The sequence below is a fragment of the Haemaphysalis longicornis genome, unplaced genomic scaffold (genome assembly GCF_048455015.1).
Source record: "Haemaphysalis longicornis isolate Haplotype H1 unplaced genomic scaffold, Haemaphysalis longicornis Haplotype H1 scaffold_3, whole genome shotgun sequence".
Taxonomy (NCBI): Eukaryota; Metazoa; Arthropoda; class Arachnida; order Ixodida; family Ixodidae; genus Haemaphysalis; species Haemaphysalis longicornis.
In genome coordinates, this window is record NW_027526335.1 from 64,009,077 (window position 1) to 64,029,206 (window position 20,130).

At 44.8% G+C, this 20,130-nt stretch overlaps 1 protein-coding gene across 1 annotated transcript in view; it reads right to left on the bottom strand.

Annotated features, from left to right (window-relative positions):
* LOC144174538 (cell adhesion molecule Dscam1-like) overlaps nt 1–20,130 on the bottom strand; it is a 345,506-nt gene that overhangs the window by 101,658 nt on the left and 223,718 nt on the right. Inside the window, exons 5-6 of the mRNA XM_077703291.1 lie at nt 13,447–13,593; nt 8,436–8,556 (exon numbers count right to left, since the gene is read on the bottom strand). Coding sequence (XP_077559417.1) covers nt 8,436–8,556; nt 13,447–13,593 — 268 coding nt within the window. The remainder of the gene's footprint in view (nt 1–8,435; nt 8,557–13,446; nt 13,594–20,130) is intronic.

The following is a 20,130-nucleotide window of genomic DNA, read 5'->3' on the forward strand; positions in this document are numbered from 1 at the left end:
GTGATAAATTATTTACGATAAAGTTGCCAGGAAAAGCACGCAGTCAGCTCTTTAAACGACTATATAAGGGCTGTCCAAAGCCTTTTTTATAGAGAAGCAAGTGGGCAGAACGTGACAGAGAGTAATGTGATTCACACATGAGCTGTAACATTTTCGGCTAATGGGCCAAAGCGAGAACGCCAGTAATGGTTGTGTCGTGATAATACTAATGGTTAGACACTGCATGAACGCGGGTATAATTTAATTACCCTGCACGAGGTCACCGGTGGGATGCCTAGCCATGGCGCCTCTTTTGTAGCAGAGTCAACTCAGAAAAACAGCTCTGAGTAGAGATTTGTTAGCATATCAGAGATTCTCGGGTACTTTAAACTATTCCGTAGCCCTCCACAACGGCGTACCCTGTAGCCGTGGTGTCAATCGCCACATAGGCTAAAAAAGATTTTGATTTAGTTGCGACATACAGTCGGCCTGCTGCAATATTTACAGACTCACTGAAGTGATCTATGACGCTGAGACACTTTCAGTTTTTGCGTTAAACACATTTGAGTGAACTAGAAACAAGGGAGTGCAATATCCGCATAACAGGCTGTAACTAACCAAATGTCTCTGAACATGCCACCACCAAACTCCAGCAATTTGTTTTGTAGTACTCTGCCCTTGTTCTGTTGTTTAGTACGAAAGCTCTACTACCTGACATGCTTCAATGTCATTTATCGCGTCGCGATGACTTTCAGCCGCCGGCGTGTAAGCTACGCCTTTCTTATCGTTTCGCTTGCTGAGAGATTTTCTGCGGCGGTACCACGTGACTAGGCGAGGGTGAAACGGCCACTTTGTTTGTGCCTTATCGGCCAGCGGTGAATGGGTCGTCTGCATGCGCCCTTTGGCGCGCGTGAAACCTTGAATAGGCAAGGGTTTGAAATCTGATACATGAAAACACTGCACCGACTGAGTTTGCAGGAATAAAGAATAGAGGCACACGAAGCACATACACGAAAGCGCTGTGGCTCGCCTGCTGGCCTGCCTGAGACCGACCTGCAGCGCAATTCAAAGGACGCATCCAATCACCCAGTAAACATAGCTAGACGGCAGGGCGCAAAAATCTTAGACTTGAAACACTGCGAAACCCTGCGTGCATAGTGCTTGCTTTTGCTCGTGATAACTAGGTTTAAGAGAGTTAGACCTGAGTCATATTCAAAGCGAAGCTTTCTATTCCTTACTGATGGAGACCCTTTCATCATCAAAATGCACAGCAGGAAAGCCAAGTTTACGCAATGGGTTTGCAAAAATATGATGATGATGATAAACGGAGGCATATCAAGCTCCCCAAGCAGAAACGCTTCCCGTGATCTGAATCGAACCTGGGTCCATGGCGTTATGAACCGACGTCCATAGGCTGCGTCATTCCGACTCGGTCGAGGTAGATTTGGATTTAAAGCGAAGCTTTCTCGGTCTCACTGATGGGCGGACGAGATCTACGGATTGAATGATGCAACCATGCAAAGTCAAGACCATGAACAATCAAAGTCCATTACCCCAACAACAGTGAACTACTCCGTCAAGATAAATCTGAGCGCTTCAACCATCGTTGTCGTTGGATGAAGGGGAGTTTGATTTTTTTCCCGTCTGCTAAACTTTTCCTCTATAATTTAAAAAAAAAACGGAGGCACAGCGCCCGTGCAGCCTATTCCTATCTCCATCCGTTCTGCAGTGCCGATCGAACCCCTATGCAAAATCTGTGTTTTTTTGTTTTTTTTTTTTGCACTGTACGGACCCTCTGAGGACGCCATAGGTGTCTATCTCGTCACATCAGGTTCCTTCTAAAGTGTATAACATTTTCCTGTGATGTAAAAGAAGTCTGACCGAATATCTAGAAATTTGCCAGACGCATCTATAATCTGCTTTGGGGAGCGGACGCGCGTTGTTCTCCAACCCTATATGCCCACTGATTATATTCCCTCTCTATTTCCTCCCCTTCAAGAATATAAAGTTTTTCATCCTATCCTTTTAAATTCAAGTACTCATAGGTTCATCAGGTCTTTCGTGGAGCCCTGGTAAGCTACACCTAATGTCATCATCAAGAATTCTCCCCACAACGCACACACTGGTTGGCTCGTCCGACAACGTAGAGACAGAAAAAAGAATAAGTTAGGAAAATATCAGGAAAAACGATATCCCTATGAAAGACGACACCAACAGCTTGTACTACGAATAATTCGCGCAGATATAAAATACCTGCCTTATCCAGGCGCGCCACCTTGTACTGGTGTTCAAAACGAAGAAAATTAAGATACGAAAATACGGGTCATATTTGATTGCGCTCAAATTAAACTCCACACCTTCACTTGCTGCCGCACATGTAAAGAAAGCTACTGTATCCATAAAGCTTGACATGCTCCTGCGTCTGGTTATGCTTGACGTAATTTTTTGCAATATCAAAGGAAGGCTGCAAGAAATATACTTCAAAAGAAAGAAATCTGTAAAAAATTCAAACGATTCTATCTTACTAGTTATATAACTTTGAGCTTACTGTTGTCTGCGGATTATTATGCCTCCGAGAAAAATTGGTGCGCAATTATAACTGCTCATAGTGAGGGGCTTGGAAACCGGATTTTCAAAAATCGTTTTAAAGCAAGCGTAAAACCAGTACACATAACATTGATTCGCTCTCTGGAATTTGCCTGTGTAAATACAGCTCTTGTACAAACTAATCTCGTCCCTCATTTTCTATTAGTTTTTTTTATTTGCATTTCCCTTTACCGGTACTACAAAACACCCGCCACAAATAAGCCCCACTACCTGATTGTTAATAATTCTTTTTAATACGACACAGAATGTTCCCGTGAAGATAAGCCTTCGCCATCTCGAGCGAGACATACTGTTCTTAAACGACACCAGACAGGCTGAGACCTTGGCGTCAAGACGGCGCGTTTCCGCAAGGAGATATTTCTTCGAGTCAACTGATTTCCGGAAGCATTGAGAAATCTCATCACTTTCCCATTTCCATTGGTGATTGTCCCTGGTTTCCTGTTTCCTTCCCTAACCTTCCCTAAGCCCCCCGTTGAAGCAGCCGCTGAGATTAAATTTTCCACCGTATCATTCCTCCCTATTTATTTTTCTCTCCCGGCGACGCTTTTTCCTTCGCCCCCTCCAACTCATGAACGTTCTGCGAGAACACCTCGGAATAGTCTTTGTGTACCGGCGCTCGCCCCATTTTTTTCTCGCTTTTTTCGTGCAAAGTTGTTATTCTATCTTCGAGAAGCACTCGAATTTCAGCGCACATCACTAGCAATGAAATGAACTCTCGAGTTGAGAGCGCCCGAGTTGATCGCGCCGAGAATAAAGCGAGTGTGTGAGCTGGCTCGAGGGATTCCTTTGCCGGCGTGAAGCACCTTTTACTGGTGCCCGCTTTCTACACGCCGACAGCGCCAGCCGCCTTTCACGGAGCTTGAGAGATACAATAACGAAGAGTAGAGCTCCTCCGCGCTTCTCATTGTTGAGCCGCAGACCTCCGTACGCGGAGGCTATCGCCAGGGCTAAGCGCACTTTAATAACGCGGGCGCCATTGGACTCCTTATCACTTTTTAGGGAGATTTTTTCTGCCGCTGGGAGCGCGGAGCTCTTATTCCGGAGAAAGTGAAGGCCGGCCTTTCCAATTCGTTACCGACCCGAATATTTAAATCCTGAAAGTAAAAACGTTTTTGTTTGATAGTAGCCAAGGACGGCTCTTGTTTCGGCATAAACGGTAAAGCTGCTCGCATACTTGTTTCTGAGGTATTGTCTTTACGTTTAAAAAGCTCAAGTCAAGCACGTGTCTCTTATGACTATTATCTCGTGCAACTTCAATTAACCTGCGGAAGATATCAAAGCAAGTGCCTCAAAACAGCGAGTGCTTAGCAATTTTCGTTTTTCGCCTTACAAACATAAAACTCCGCTTACCGTTCACAGACTCTTTGTTATAGGCGCGCTCTAATTTCCCTAATCGCGTGCGCAGTCAGGGCGAAAGCGCAATTTATCGAGGCCGGAGTAGCGCCTAGGTACATGTTAAAACTCTGCTAAGCGCCCCTATTCTGTTCATGCTTCATTTGCTAATTTATCATACTTAAGCACACCACCGATAAGCTTTTTCCGCTTCATTACCGCTTCTTGCAAAATACCGAGAGCCGAATGCCTGCCCTTATTTTGTTACTTTTCCTCGGTGTGTTATGGTAGCGTCTGGAAAGTACGTGAAGACACTTACGGCGTATCCTAAAATGAGCTTCGCGTTATTGTTAAGTTACATAGGTTTAGTACTTCACCTGGTGGTCTGACGTTAATTGCTGCGGCCTTCCGATGCAGCAAACGAGGTCACAGATTCGATTCCAGGCCACGATAGCGCCATTTCTTACGAATGCGGCCAGCATATAAAAACTGCCGTTGAAGAAATAAAGATGATCTGTTTCTCTTTTTTATGGTCCACTCAGTCGATATCGATCCATCGATATCGATAAGGCCATCGCTATCGATAATACGTAAAAAAAGGCGGGAACATGACTTTTGTACGTTCAGATAAATTTAAATATCGTCCATCTTGTCACAGTTGTGTTCGGAAGGGGCGGAAGCGAGCGAACTCAGAGACTGTCACTCGTATTCTGAAGAAAACGGCAAGAACAGCAAAAACAGTATTGGCTTCACAAGGCGACATCGAGCTGTCATTAACACCTTAGGCTATGTTCAGACTACCAACGAAAAGCCCATATCGTGATCTATGGGCGTAAAAAACAATGGCGTGTCACGCAGTTCGGTTGGCTGAGACGTGAAATGACGTCTTGAAGTTATTACGTCAGTTGCGGCAACAGTGTGAACCCAGCCTTATGTGTTAAATAGACCAGCTGCGACTTTAAGCGTAGATGACGCATTGTACGTGTGACTTTGTTGTGACGTTGTCATACACCCTCGTTTTATTTAGAAGGTGGAAACAACCTCAAGGCACCGCGACACCCCCCACGCCACTCCATTTTTTTGCGGAACAACCTTACACATGCTCAGAATCTTACTTTCGTTCTTGTTCATAAAAAGGAAGTTCTATTATTGCTCAAATTAGCTCACAGTAGCCCTCCTGCCTCAACGTATCCATACAATGAAATAACAAAAATGCTGAACTTAATAGTTTAATGTGCAAGGTGTTTTATCTACTGCTCTTGTGTACCCGTCGAGTAACGTAGAAAACTATGAACGTTGCAGCCTGAACGCGTAATTCTTGAAGGGATTACAAAGCTTTACGGAAAGCGCTATACAAAAAAAAAAATGAAGGGCAAGAAGCAAGCTGGTTTGCATTGATCAATAAACGTGTCCACGTTATAATTTTGTTTATTTATTCCGAAGCCTTGAAACAATGGCGTACAAAAGTTCAACTGACTACGGAGCTTGTTTTCGATAAGTCGGAATCAAAGGTGGCATGCGGAACACGCCCTCTATATTTCTGGTCACCTGTATCGACTCGGACCACTCATTTTCTCCCTGTCCCTCTTGACATTCAGAAAAAAGCAGTAAAGGTTTCCGGACGTTAATTATTGATCGCATAGGTTACAATGCTCCTTACCACGATGGACTCCTGTAATACTCGGAACAGCTTTGTTTAGTTTCCGTTCCTTCGACCTGTTTGCTACCTCATTATCGACTGAAACCCTCGACCTTTGCACATCTTTCTGGGCAGCAGAATACAGCAGCGGATTTACGTCATTAGCTTTTCAAACGGTCTAGTTACAAGGCCATCGCTTCCTGGACATGATACTTCCAACGTTCAGAATGGTTTCCGTCTGTTCTTGTTGCCGTTCTCTCGCTTTCTCATTTATGCGTATCTTCGCGTTATCTTCTACTGCCTTCATCGCATGAAGGCATAAAATGTCGCTAGTTCGAGCCACCGGCTATGCACAAGTTTCTTCCGAGTATTCTCATACAAGAGAATGGAAATATATGTAAATAATTGAAATGCAGAGGTTGTATGACCATAAAGAACGCCCCTTTGAGGCACGCCATCCGTGAGCGCGCGTGTGCTGTGTATATAGAGGGGACGAAGGGGGAATGTGCAGGCTAGTTTAGACAACCAGCTGAGGCGCCTCAGTGTGGCCGCGATATGCGGTAATCGGTGTTTATGCATCTTGGTTCCTGCATTATTCGGTACTGAGTTTTCCTTATGGCGTCAGATAGCAATTCCTGGCGTGTTTCAAGCCAACATCACCGATATTTCTACATACCACAATCGCAAAAAAAAAAAAAAAGCGAGTAGCCTTCTCGTAGATCTCTTATTTACTTAATACGGTACCCGGAAGCGGCCAGTTCCGCGAGTAGCTGTGGTAATAACACTCCTTCTCAGGATATCCTTCAAAGGGCTGCAACCTCATCTCAGAAGCTTAAACTATTTGTTCACGCTAAGGGTATCTGGGTAACCCGCCTGGTATTTCTCGGCCTCGATTTCGTTGCTCAGGTTTTTTGAAACCCGTTTCCGTTCACGGTAACAGTTAAGTTTTAAAATTTTGTTTGTCGATGCAGCGCGCATGAACACGCAGTATACACATAACTTTGTAAAGTGTGGGCATCGGGGGCAGGGGTCATGAAAATAAGCATTGTTTAGAGCACACAAAAAAAAGAAAAACCTTAGGAATGTTTAAAGCAAAGCTTTAATTCGTATTTCCATCGAAAAAGACGTGTACTAAGAAAGACGCAGACTGGACAATCGATAGTACTTCAACTGACCCTTTTTACTTGGGACACGTAACACAAGATAACACTATCAAGACGAGGCGCGTAGTAGAAAAAAGCACAATATACCGTCATAGTCGGGCTCAACCCCAGACCCACCACGCTGCGTCTCGCGCATGCGCTGTTGAAGAAGCTGAGCTCTTTATCTGCAAGAGCTATAGAAGGAACGCTTACACAATCTTCTGACTTCCTGTGAATAAAAAGGGCTCACAAATCTCTCTGTTTACTTGGTCGCGCCTGGTAAACACAAGTGGCATCAACTGCTCGGTCGCACCCATACCGCTTACAATGGTCAGCTAAGTGGCCCCCCGCAGTAAGCGACGACACCGCTTCTTGATCCTCCCAAAAACGGTCATTTAGGCACCGCCCAGTCTGTCTTACATAGCACCTGCCGCAGGACAAAGGAATGCTTTAAACCGCGCCTTCTTTACAAGTGACAAAACAAACCTTGTGGCTTGCTTAGTTTGGCTTGTTTTGTCATTGACGGCTGGGCATATCCTCATCAGATTCCCAGGTGCGGTGGCCAGCAAATTGACGCCGCATTTTTTGTCTACTTTTTCAAGCGGTGGTCAACTCATCAACTCGTCAACGGTACGTCAACTCGTGACGTACGGTACTGCTAACCGCCGCGACCTGGGGTGGCTGGCGTCATCTCCTGCTCAAGAACGGGTACCCGCGTTAACCAGTTACCGAGGAAACCCGGAACACAAAAGGCGGGCCATTTGCGCTTCCATGCTTTCAGGAGCTCTGGGCGGATATGACTTGTATATAGCATAGAGTTTCTTCTAATACCCACTAGAGAGGAATGTGGCGCTAGCGCCTATGGCCCATGAGGCTCACATCAAGGCCATCTGTGTCGTCAGAGGTCACAATTATGCCACACGCTCGCCTTGCTTTCATCGTTGCCTTGGATTAAAACGTTTTAGTGACCGTAAATTTAAACACAATGCCACAAAAACGGAAAGAAGAGTGTTTTATTAAATATGTAGAAAATAAAACACGCTGTTTCAAAGCTATGGCAAAAGGAAGTAAAGCGCATTCCTTTTAATCAGAATCGGCCGTAACGGTGGTCTGCTTTATGAAAGAAGCCTTGACATATCATTGCATAGTGAAGAAAAGAAATAAAAAAAAAACTGTGGTTGATTCCTCTGTCCTAGCATTAAGTAAAATTTGAAAGGAAATGTGCAGCGAAATCTGCAGCTGAGCATAATTTGCGGTCGGTGGCTGCCTTGTGGGTGTGCTTGGCGAGCAACGTCCTGCTTGTGGGTCACTTCGGCAAAGGCGTACTGGCGTCATTTCCGTGACTGATGGGAAGTCAGTGAAATCTTGGGGTATCGCGGCATAAAACACTTTCGTGTTAAAATATAAAACCCGAAAACGAACAACCCTAAGTATAATGTACTCTTTAGTACTGAAGGTTGCTTCCCCGCAAGAAGACCCTCTGCACCCTTTACAGGCCGCTTGCTTCGTTGTACTGGCGCCACTTCCGTAACGGATATGACGTCATTGAAATCTTCGTGTATCCGGGAATAAAACACTTTCGTGCTAAAAAAAACGCTTAAGAATCCAAATGTCATGCCAAGCCAAACAGAGTTTGAGAAACCACACACACAGAGTTTGACAAACATAAGATGCAGTAACAAGAATTATTTTTAACACTTTCTGGATATTAAAAAATATCAAGGATCCCAACTCACCGGTACGTTGGTATCGGGTATCCCTGAGCCGCGCAGGCAAGCTCTACAGCATCCTGGCCTTCGATGGCGTGAACGAATGTATGACTGTCGGTGATCTTGGGAGATGCGGCGCCTTGCGGTTCTGCAGCGAGCACAAGAGGCAGGTAACAAGAGGCAGCCCGAAATGAGAGTCAGGCTTTGTGGAGGCGCTTGGCCTATTTGTTCAGACAATGAGACCTCTCCAGTCGGGATAACGTTGCGTGCAGATCAAACAGTATTATTAATAATGGTGTCGTATGGGCACAACGAGCAACGCCCACAAAGGAGTCACGATGTTGTGCATTGAAACACTGCATCGCTACTTCATACGTGTGAGCGATTTCACATACGAGAAAAATCACCCTTCTTTTTCGCTCATAACAATTCTTTTCAATGGCAGTTAAATAATCTGGCAACGGGTGATTCTACCTTGAACATTTCCGAAATAAACATTTTACATTATCATAATTAAGAGGAGCCGCTTTCTTTTCTCAAGCTCTACACAACTATATGTCGTCCTCAGCTTGAATATGCATCTGTTGTCTGGAACAGCCCGAGCAAAACAAACCGTAAGCTTGTAGAAAGGGTCCAAAATAAGTTCATATCTATCTTCAACCATCGCTTTGGCGATAGTAGTAATTATAACCCTGGATCGCCCTCTTCATTGACGCTATCATGCTTAACTTCCAGGCGGAACAAGGCTGATATTCTCTTCCTCTTTAAAATTATGCACGGTATAGTGTCTTGTGGTGAGCTGCTACAACATTTTCGTCTTTATGTGCCGCAAAAGTGGACCAGGAAACATGATACCTTTTGCAACCCCAATTGTCTGCGTGTCTTGTGCCCTGTGTTCCGACTGCAATGCACGTACAATCGGTACTCGGATTACCTTGATATATTTAATGATTGCCCTACTCTGTTTCGCAAACATGTCTGTGAGTTTGTATTGGCGTAACTGCCAACTTCTCTTATTCTGCATTTGTCTTTTATCCTTGAGTTCATGCACTTAAATGACTTTCATTCCGTAACTTCAACATAAGCTATCCTTTCGTTTTTTTTCCTTTGTATTTTGTATTTTATTTTGTATTTGAGAGATGTGTACATTATGTTTCGTGTGTTTGTTTCCGTGCGCCAGCACAAAGGCCCCCCCGGCTGTTCCTGGGCATGCAAATAAATGATTGATTGATTGATTGATTGATAATCGTAATCACCATCTTCAATAAAAGCAACAACCACCATCTACTTTTTGCTTTGCTTACTCGCGTCACCTGTTTTTGCAATGGCACAGGGTCAGTGTCTTCCGAGTTGTCTCGAATACATCAACGTATCAGCTCGTCAAGAACTTTTCTGCATGTACCTCCCATTGTCCTGTGTACTTCGCATCTCAAGCAGAAAATACAGGCGGTCCATAGGTACACGCATATGTACCCCATAGGTATACGTACCCTATAGGTACGGGCTGCTTGCAATAAAAACCAAAGGCGGACCGCGGGGATTTTTACTTTAATGACACTTGCATGCCCATAATTTCAGTACAGCTATCGCGCCTGTGTGGAATGAAATTCGGGGACTGTGTCGAGCGGATGTAAAAATTAATAAAAAAATCAAAGAAATGTTTTACGGTCCCTATATTAGGATATACTTTACATTAACCCTGAAGAAATGTCTTCCCGGTAATACATTTGTGTTTACAGGTGAGCCCACCCTAATAAGATCGGTGTAAGCTGAGTTTTTTGCACGCTGGCTTTCTCACATTGGGTGTGGCACAGTGAAGCATGATCATCTATGGAGGGAGCATGTTTACAAGCCCCAACAGCCCCACTTTATGCCCATATCCACCGCCGCCACCTCTTTCACGAGTTGTGTATACTGCTCACCGTGCGCGGCGTCTATCTTTCCCCTGCCGTTTTTATGCGTGCATTTGGGTGGGCGGGGCGCGCACACACGGGCAGGCCACACACCCTCACCGTACTTCTGGGCGAAATTTCAACGTGTACGTCCCATGTCCCGCTCAGAGATGTGAGCGGTTGAAATAAACACAAAAATCTTTGAAAAGGAACAGTTCTCTTTTCGTTTTTGTTTCAACAAGGATAACATTGCAAAAAAATGGAGCTGCACCGGGGAAATTTGTTGTGATGCGACCAATCTGCAGTGATAGAAACGCTTTCCAAAATCAGTGCTTCGACGTGAAATCGTGTGCAGATTTTGAGAGCGGAAGCTCTGCTGAGAATTTTGTGTGATGCAGCATGTAGCAATTATATTTTTTTCAGTGATAACAAAAAATTCATCGGACATTAAGTTTCTTGAGCGATTTGAAGGAGAAAGCCAACGATTGTCGAAGACGTATTCACTGCTGCATTGTGTCTGCGGTGCCGCCACGTTCACATGCCATGCAACACGCATCAGGATAATCCTTGTTCCATACTGGCACACTAACACTTTAGAGCCTCAGTTACCACACTTGGCAGCAGTTCTGCCGGACCGGGTTCAAATTTAGTTCGAACCCCAGTAAGTTTCTGTGTATACTTTATTTGCCTATTCTAGTTTTACGGCTGCTGTATTTTGGTTTAATTCGTGTAGTCGCCAGCAACTACAGTCACTTTTCGATGGCTTTCTTCGTAAGTTGTTTGTTGAGTTTTTCATAGATCTGTGCGGAATCGTCTTTTATCAATTTTTCATATTTTTTTTTACGTTCATCAGAATATAATGAAAACTCATATCTCTAGGCCCTATGCTACCTGACCGTGTACACCATGGCCGAGTGATTTAGGTTGCTGTGTTAAAAAGACAGTAAGATTCCTGAGAGGCGGAAGGCAGACGGACAGCCCCATGTTTGTCCCCTAGAGTAAAACTATAGTCATTCCAAGTTTCATTCGGCTATTTAGCTAGAAATTATGGTAATTTACAAGTTAAAAATATAGGCGCTTTGTTTCGTGCACTTTTTCAACTGCTGCGCTAGTCATCCATCACAGAGTAAAAGGGCACTGATGTTTTCTTGGCGGCCGCTGTACATTCACTAAAGCTCGCTACAAGCACACCAGCTGATCGCAGTTGCATGCCAGTAGGGTATTTTTAGGAGGTAAGCTATGCTAACGTTTATGGGCTGTACCAAGATCTTTAACCCTTCTCCCCTTCCGGACAACCTTTTTCAATTCAATAAATCATATCTTCACAAAGCTATGCCCAGTAAAGCATTAAGGTTGTTGAGAAGGCAGGGACTTTCATCCCGTCGAGTATCTCCCACGCGGCAACCTCTGTTCTGTAACCCCACTGCAGATTCAAAGGATACAGTGGTGTCGGGATGAGGTCACGTAACATATGTGGGACTAATAGGGGGACATGAAAACACTACAAAACAGTAGATGTGGTTATGTGTATGTCTGTGAGGGTTCTCCCATATCAGTCACCCACCCATCAATCTTCCGCTGACAATTGTTGAGCGTAACACTTCATACACGATCTTCACGTCAACCTCGACAACAATACACAAACAGATGCCATATTCCTAGATTTTGAAAAGGCGTTCGAAAAGGCGTCGCATCACCACTTAATGGTCAAACTTGTACAGCTTAATCTTGACCCTGACGTGTTAGCATGGTTTAGCGACTTCCTTACCAACAGAAAACAGTTTGTGTTAGTTAACAACAAGTCCTCACACACACACACACAACGTTTTTTCAGGTGTACCACAAGGCACAGTCCTGGGCCTTCTCCTCTTTTTAATATATATCAATGACCTCCCGTGCAATATTGTTAGCCAAATCCACCTGTTCGCAGATGATTGCGTCTTGTACACTAAAATCAATAGCACTGAAGACCACAGAAAATTACAAGCAGACCTTTTAGTAGTGAAAAAATGGTGCAAAAATTGGAAAATGTCCCTCAATGTCACTAAATGCAAAGTCGTTTCCTTCCACAGACGTAACCAACCACTTACTTACAACTATACGCTTAATAACTCAATCCTACAAGCAGTTAACACATACAAGTATTTGGGCATTCACCTGACCAGTGGCCTTTCATGGTCTACTCATATCGCTCCCATTTCATCATTAGCTCGAAAATCCCTTCGCCACCTACAACGCACCCTAAAACACGCTCCTCCGCCCCTCAAATTACAGGCTTATACCACGCTCGTCCGCCCCAAATTAGAGCACACTTCAGCAATCTGGGACGCTTACCAAACTTACCTCATCGATCAAATGGAAGCCATTCAAAATCGCGCCGTTAGGTTTACAATATTCTTACTTCTCTTCATTCACAAGTGTCACAGAATTAAAACAACGCGCCAACCTTCCTCTCCTTAGTCACCGCCGTAAACTCGCCAAAATGGCCCTATTTCATAGATAATATCATTCCCTCTCACCCAGTAAGTACATCACCCCCCCGCCCACAAACTTCTTGTCGCAGTAATAATTAAATACAGCTATCATATCCTCGCCCTAGAACCACCACATTCGCAAACTCATTTTTTATAACCTGTGCAAAACTTGGGAATAATCTGCCTGACTATGTTGTACAAGCAAGCGACACTGAGCTATTTAAATTAACACTGCTTTCCATGACTTCATTCTAGTTTATACGAAACTGTGCCATATTCACCTTGGTGCTATGCTATCTATAAATTCTACAACTTGTATATTGTTTTGAAACTCATGCCTTGTATTTTTTTTCTTTTATTCACTGTACTACTGTTTCTTTTCATATGTGCCTTATCTACACCTCAAGTAATGCCCTTTTTTCATTTCCATGGGGCCCTTGAGGTAACGGAAATAAATAAATAAATAAATAAATGTTTCAGTTTTTTTTGCGTGAACTTGTATATTGTATTCCCATTCTCTAACAGACCGGAAGGGCTTACAGCATTTAAAATAAATAAATAAATAAATAAATAAATAAATAAATAAATAAATAAATAAATAAATAAATAAATAAATAAATAAATATTTAGTGAAATACACCAAAATACTGTTGAACCTCAGTACGCGCTTACCTTGAATGATAAGTCGACCGGAGGAGGTACTCGTGACAACCTCGTTGGTCAGCTTGTGCCTTGTTTTGCAGCGATAGCTACGCAGGCGGTCGCCAGACTCCACATGTCTCACGTACAGCTCCCCTGTCGGTAGAATGCTGTACCGACCTGCGAAAGAGGCAGGGATAGGGGGTGGCGTCACATTGATAGCTGTGTTCCTTCACCATTGACTTCAGAATAACCACGAATGCGTCTTTTTCTCAGCGTTAAGTAATGACGTTAGCTTAATGGATGCATTACCAAATCTACATTCGATGGGCTGAAGCACGCGGCAAACATTACACAACAAAAAAAATTACTCCCACCTCCCCTCGCGGGAACCCCTGTGTAGATGCGACGCATAGGGGGTTCCGTTGTTGTTTCCGTTAGGTTGATTCTCCCATCGCGTGAAACGTGCCGTGAACCCCCTGCCGCGGCTATGACGCAACGTGGCGCGGCTATGACGCAACACAATCCAACACAATCCACTTTAATCCAATCCAATCCAAATCAAATCCAATCCAATCCAATCCAATCCAATCCAAATCCAATCCAAGCTAAGCCAAGCCAAGCCAAGCCAATCCAATCGAATCCAATCCAATGCCCCTCGCGAGAGAGTGTTCGCTATCGGAGAGGACAGGGGGTGAGCGGCGGAAAGCGCAGCTCGCGCGGCGAGGAGAATGGGGGAGGGGTGTGGATGGACAACGACAACGCCGTATGGAGGGACAAGGCGAGTGAATGAGATGCCGTCGCATCTAATATGTGATTCAATTTTCAGAACAAGCTTCGGGCATTCCCACTAATGTTGCAAACCGAAGAAGCCCAATTGAATTTTCGCATACCTTTCAGCGAACTCAAAACACACTTTTCCTAGGCGCTGCTGAATTGGATGAGGATATCCTGTAAAAAATCTGCAGCACTACTTTTTCTCGCCGCAAAATCGGAAAGGTGTTCAGTTGGCGCCAATACATGACCATAAAGAGGTTTCCAAAGCGAAGTATTAGCTTCAAGGTGGAAATAAAAGCAGCTTTGCGTTATCAAGAGCGGCACGTATTAGACAAGGTAACATTAGTTAATCCTTGTCTTGTTTTATTGTTCACTTTGTAAGACAATTTCATGGACTCCTACTGCCCTTATCCCTGAAACAGAAGCCATGCTGTTTACTTTACAAGGTGCTGCTATATGAACGTGAACGAAAACCCTGCTTAAAATGAGTGAACAGCCAAGCTAACAGGTAGCAATTCAATTAGTTTAAACAAAATATTTGATTAATAGCGCAACATTAGCTCTTAAAATCGAGCAAACATGGTTCATTTAAAGCAATTTTCACATCACCGTAGATTCGCATTATCGATGTGTAATTTTTATATCATATGTTGTGTTTAAATCGACGTTGTTAATCCGCACATTTCTTTTCTCGTGTAATAGCCGTAGGCACGCTCACCTACGGCGTCCGAGTATGTGACCTGAACCACGACAATCTTTGAGCCAACACATCTTTCATCCTGCCATCCTCCGTCTCATAAGAACCCTCCCTAGGCACAACAACATCTTTCGGACTGAACAGGCGGTTCCACTTCCGGTGATCACTCACGTCATCCCTAAAGCCAACGGCAGGACACGATCAAGTGATCCCTTACTCAACAAAGCTTAGCTCTGATCGATTGGGACGCCCGAAACCCGCTGTGGTTACACCGCCTTCTCACCCTACTCGTCCTGTGGCGTCGACCTTAGGTGGTGTCTGCTTAACACCATCTCGCGTAAGCACCGCATTCGACAGTTGCAAGCCAGCCGTACTGAATATTAACTGGACACCTACAAGAACAGATACCTTACAAGTACCAATGCTGGCCATACCTCGATATGCCTTGTACGTCTCCGACTCCCTGGCTACGACGCCCAACAAAATTATCCGCTTGCCAACTTCAATGATGTCTCCACGCCACCTTCAATGTCCTTCTTCCCCTTCCTCCTGGGAATCATAACTCCGCGGCTCGGACTTGAACTGCCGGATACAGTATTCTCCCTCTCTCTCATTCGCATCCTCAGCGATTCATTTGCAGTCATTAAGAGATTGCGGGCGCTTATTTCCAGGAACCCATTGACTCCTAAAACACTCTTTTGTAGCGTAGGCTACACTGGCCGAGGTTAAGCAGTTTCGCGTGGCTCCTGGAGAGCCATGCTGTGCATTCGCAAGGAGCAGTGACGCCACACGGCGCACAGAACGTTGCTCGCTGACCGGCGTCCCTCAACACCCCACGCGCCCAGCGTCTTCGCCGACCTCCGTTCCACACGTGGCGGCCCGGTCCCCTTGATGATCATGCGAGGGGTGGCCGGGTGTGGAACCGATGGCTTGTGCGTCACAGCAACACCGGCGTGCGCCTGTGGAACCAGCTTAGCTCTGCGGCGATTGGTGACGCTGCACCGGAGCGTCACATAGTGCCTATACCCTGTGGTCATTGAAGCAGCAGTAAGCATGATAATCAAGCTAATTCTAGACAACCAGGAGAGCTAATAATAACCAGCTGAACCTTAGCTCACGCTACGTATATCGTGGCATAGCCGAGCTAAGCCACTGCTATTTTTTAATGCTCTTAACGGCGCTTATGTTCGCATTGCCTGCGCTTTAAGTCACGAGTCCTCTTCGGGAGGCCCACGCGGGCGCACGCGAGAGTGCGAGATAATCCGCTCAGCTGACTCTTGGAGTTTAGACATTTTTGACGCCCACATCACTCCCAGCGCTGCAACTTATGCGGGTCGAAAAGTAGAAAAATAAATTTGCTCATGGTTGTGACCATCAAAAAACAAGTCGCAGCCCTGCTTACACTCCTTTAATCCGAAGAAAAGTTCATTCATATACTAGTAGCCAACGTAGCTTACACACCAGCGACCTCAAGCTGATAGCTTTCACCCAACCTCCTTTCACTTTGCCGCAATTGTCATGCCTTTATTCCTTCAACACTCCAATATCTCACCTGGACTTGTTCCATATAATCGAAAGCACTTTCCAATGATACAAATTTCACCCCGCCCACTAAAGGCCATTACAATTATTCCAACATAGACACTGATCAAACTGGACCTCGTTCACCTTATAAAGTATCCATTTATTCACATAGAAGCTACCTAATTCGACTAGTAGAAAAGCTGGGAATACACAGATTATTCGGTGCCACATCCAAGGCTGGATCAGGAATGAAAAGGACGTCATTACAGTTCCGATAAGAGCGGTATACGTGGCTTATACTATTTTCTCTGTGTTTATCTGCTCTCTTTGCTAATTACTCACTTGCCCAACCTGTATCAAGGATCCTCGTTTTTTGCATTAAAACATACTACTGCAACTGCTACTCCGATGCAAGCCTCCTAATGTTTTCCCCCCACCAAACATTACCAATGGAGCCTGACTTTTGTATTCTTCGCTTCCAAATGTTACAGCCCAGATAGCTGCTGGTTTAACGTCTCCAGAACAACCAGGTATATGGGCTTAGACCCTACACCTACCCTTTTTAACGCAACCCTATCCCCCTCTCGCAGCGCGTGCAGTCGTCAAGGCTTCCACGAACAACTAATCTCTGACGGTACCAAAAAAAAAAAAAAAACGCCCCCACGTGTCGTCTTCTTTGTGCTTCTCGCACAAGAGACGGGACAGTTCAATGAGCGTTGAAGAAGAAGAGCTGTGACATTTCAGTAACGGATAACGCTCGGAGCGAAACAATTCCCGGTTTGGGAGACACGCTCGCGGCGTCGTTCCCCCGTCTGCCAGACAGGGACGCGGGGAGACCTCTGAACAAGCGAAAACGTCGGCCAGCAGCAGCGGCGACACGGGGGGAGAGCTTTATCTTAATTCGGCAGCAAAAGTTGCGGTCCGACGAGGCGAGATGGCAACGCCGTGGGCGGGATCGAAAGACCGGCCCGGACGACCGAAGGGGAAAAACGGCATTCGGAGAAAGGGAGGAGGATCTGGAGGCGGGGGAATAATGTGTTGCGCGCGCTTTTTGCGGAAATGTCGTCCGCTTTGAGAACACCAATCTGGCAGGCGGGTCGCCGGACGGCGACGGAAAAGCGCCTCTGCCCCTCTGTACTGGTTCCCCTGCCTTGACGTGCTAATGGGCCGGTGATTTATTCGAACGCTGTGATCATCGGCCGCTATTAATCACGAGCCCAGAAAAAAAAAACAGAAAAACAAATAAGCGTCGTGATCAATGTCCGCCGGCCTTGACTCTGGGGCGGGGAGATCCGTGTAGATCACCGGATGAATGAACAAAAGAAGTGAACAGTAGGCAGGAATTATCTCTTCTTCTTGCTTGCAGGGGGAAGACACTGTGGCCCCCCCGCATTGCTGGTTCCGTGTTTTTTTTTTACTAAGAAAACAATGATGCTGCTTCTGTCAGCTCTAACCAGCTAGGAAAATGCCAAATCAACGCTCACCTTTGATGTCACGTTTTTTCCTTCTTTTAAAAACGTGAGGTACGTTCCCTGTGCCAGTTGTACGACAGTTCCATTTAGAACAGATCGATAAACAAATGTGGGGCAGACAACAAAATTTCTCTGTTGTCCCCTATATCAAACGCCATTGGTCTTACATATTTTTCCGCTTCAATGCATATGAGCGTTCTTTGTAATGTCATCCCGCAAAAAAGAAACACATGTGGAACAACATGAGCACAAAGATAAGACCTACCACTAATCGATGCTTGTGCGAACATGTGGAATCTGGTGCACGAATTTTATGTGAATTTGGTACTTAAGAGTTCGAGTTTGGTTTTGGTGTCCGGAAGTCTCACTAGGGGTAATTTGAAATGCTTGTGAATTTTAAAAGTCCGTTCAGGTCTGGCCCATATAATTATTTTTGTTTTTTTTTTTCCCAAGAGGAAAGCAGTGACAGCAGCAGGAAATCATGAACATGATTTTGTAACCAGCAGTGCATTGGGTAGTAACTGTTATTTGCCGGGTCAGACACTACCATGCACTAAAGAAGCTTCACTGCTTGGTTGGTTTTATTAATTTTGCATCCTACGTAGCATGTAAGCAAGTGTAGGTCACATAGTTACACCTTCTGGAAACCTTCTGTTTTAAACCGCCACGAACACAGATGTAAAATCAGTGTGCTTGAGTCAAATGTTATTTTCCAGAACACTAACAAATGGGACATTAACACGTGGGACATAACATTAACACGTGGGACATAATGAGAAATATCTGCAAAACGTGCCGGAAAAAAAGGATGCGAACTATGGAATCAGAGTAATCTAACTTTAAAAAGAAGTGGTGTATTAAGCAGAAATTAAACGAAAGCCCGGCATGTTATAGTTTTGTATTGTAGGTAATGTTTTCACAAATAAAAGCAAATCACGGTGTCTTGAACGTTGAATCAATTTCTCGAAAGGAAAAGATTTTTCATACGAAACCAGTAAGGATTACATTCACCATGGACGTCCAATCGTTCGCAGCATTTGGGGAATAAACTCTGATAGAGCTTAGTTTATGATAGCTTAGTTTGAGAGCTGATATCTAATGCGGACAAGTTTTACATTGATTTGGGATAAACTGAATATTTCTTAACATGACTATACTTTTGCATAAGTACAAAAAATGTACCAACATCAACACAGCAATGCTGTTGTTAATACACACTAATTAGTTCATTGACGCCTTATGCTTTCGTTGTGGTTACTGTTACGAAACTCATTAGTTAGCAGAGCTTCTGAAAGGAACAATATCAAGGGTATTACAGATGGCACTATTGATCCTGCATGACAAATAGGTTGGCGTGTTTCTGTCTGTTCTTTTTTCTTTGGGTAGCCGTTTCTTTCAACGCTGTTTGGTGTTAGTGTAGCCTCGCTCTCTACCCTTTGAGGGGGCACTAAGTGAATTTTTTGAAGTCATATTTGTTGGTGTATTGCGCAGTTTAACCCATGATATTCACTGATAAAACTTTAGAGCCTTAGTTTATGAGCAATGCGTTGCAGGCGAAAAAGCACCATGGGTCATTCGCAGCCACCACACCAATTGCGATAATAGCCAGTTTTAGCTGACCGTTTTTCACGGTCCGCTCTTCTCCTATAGCAAGCGGGAGCACCATTGCGCATACGTGGCGTGCTTGGCGGTGAACCGAATTGGCTCCGGCTACGGCAAGCGGGCCACTGGTACCGGAGCGTACCGTCGAAAACGGTCAGCTGAGACTCTCTAATGGCGTCGCCTTGGTTCGAAGTGTGTTTCATGCTATTTAAGCCTATAAAACATAGAGCTTTACTAATTTCCTGGTTGCCAGTGACTTTTAGATTGTGGCGTGAAGGTCTCAGTGTGTCGTTCTCGCCGATATAACTGAAGAATTGCCAGTGTGCCGTTTTAGCCGACGTCAGCAAATCAGAGTGGAGGGCGGTGTGAGAGAAACCGCCCCCCCGAATGCAGTTCTTTTCATGACAAATCCCGTAGATCCGACGAAAAAACTTAGAATGTGGCCTACGCCTTCCTAATTTTAACTCGACCGGCAATTAAACGATGTTCGCTAATCACTGTGGTGTCCTTTTAGGCTGGTCAATTAGGAACCTTCAAATACGCTCTCGGCACCTTTTTGCCTTCCCAAACTGCACAAATCATCATTCGAGGCCAAGGCTGATGTAAAAGTTTCGTCCCACCTTTCCGCTAACAGCAGTGCCCAAT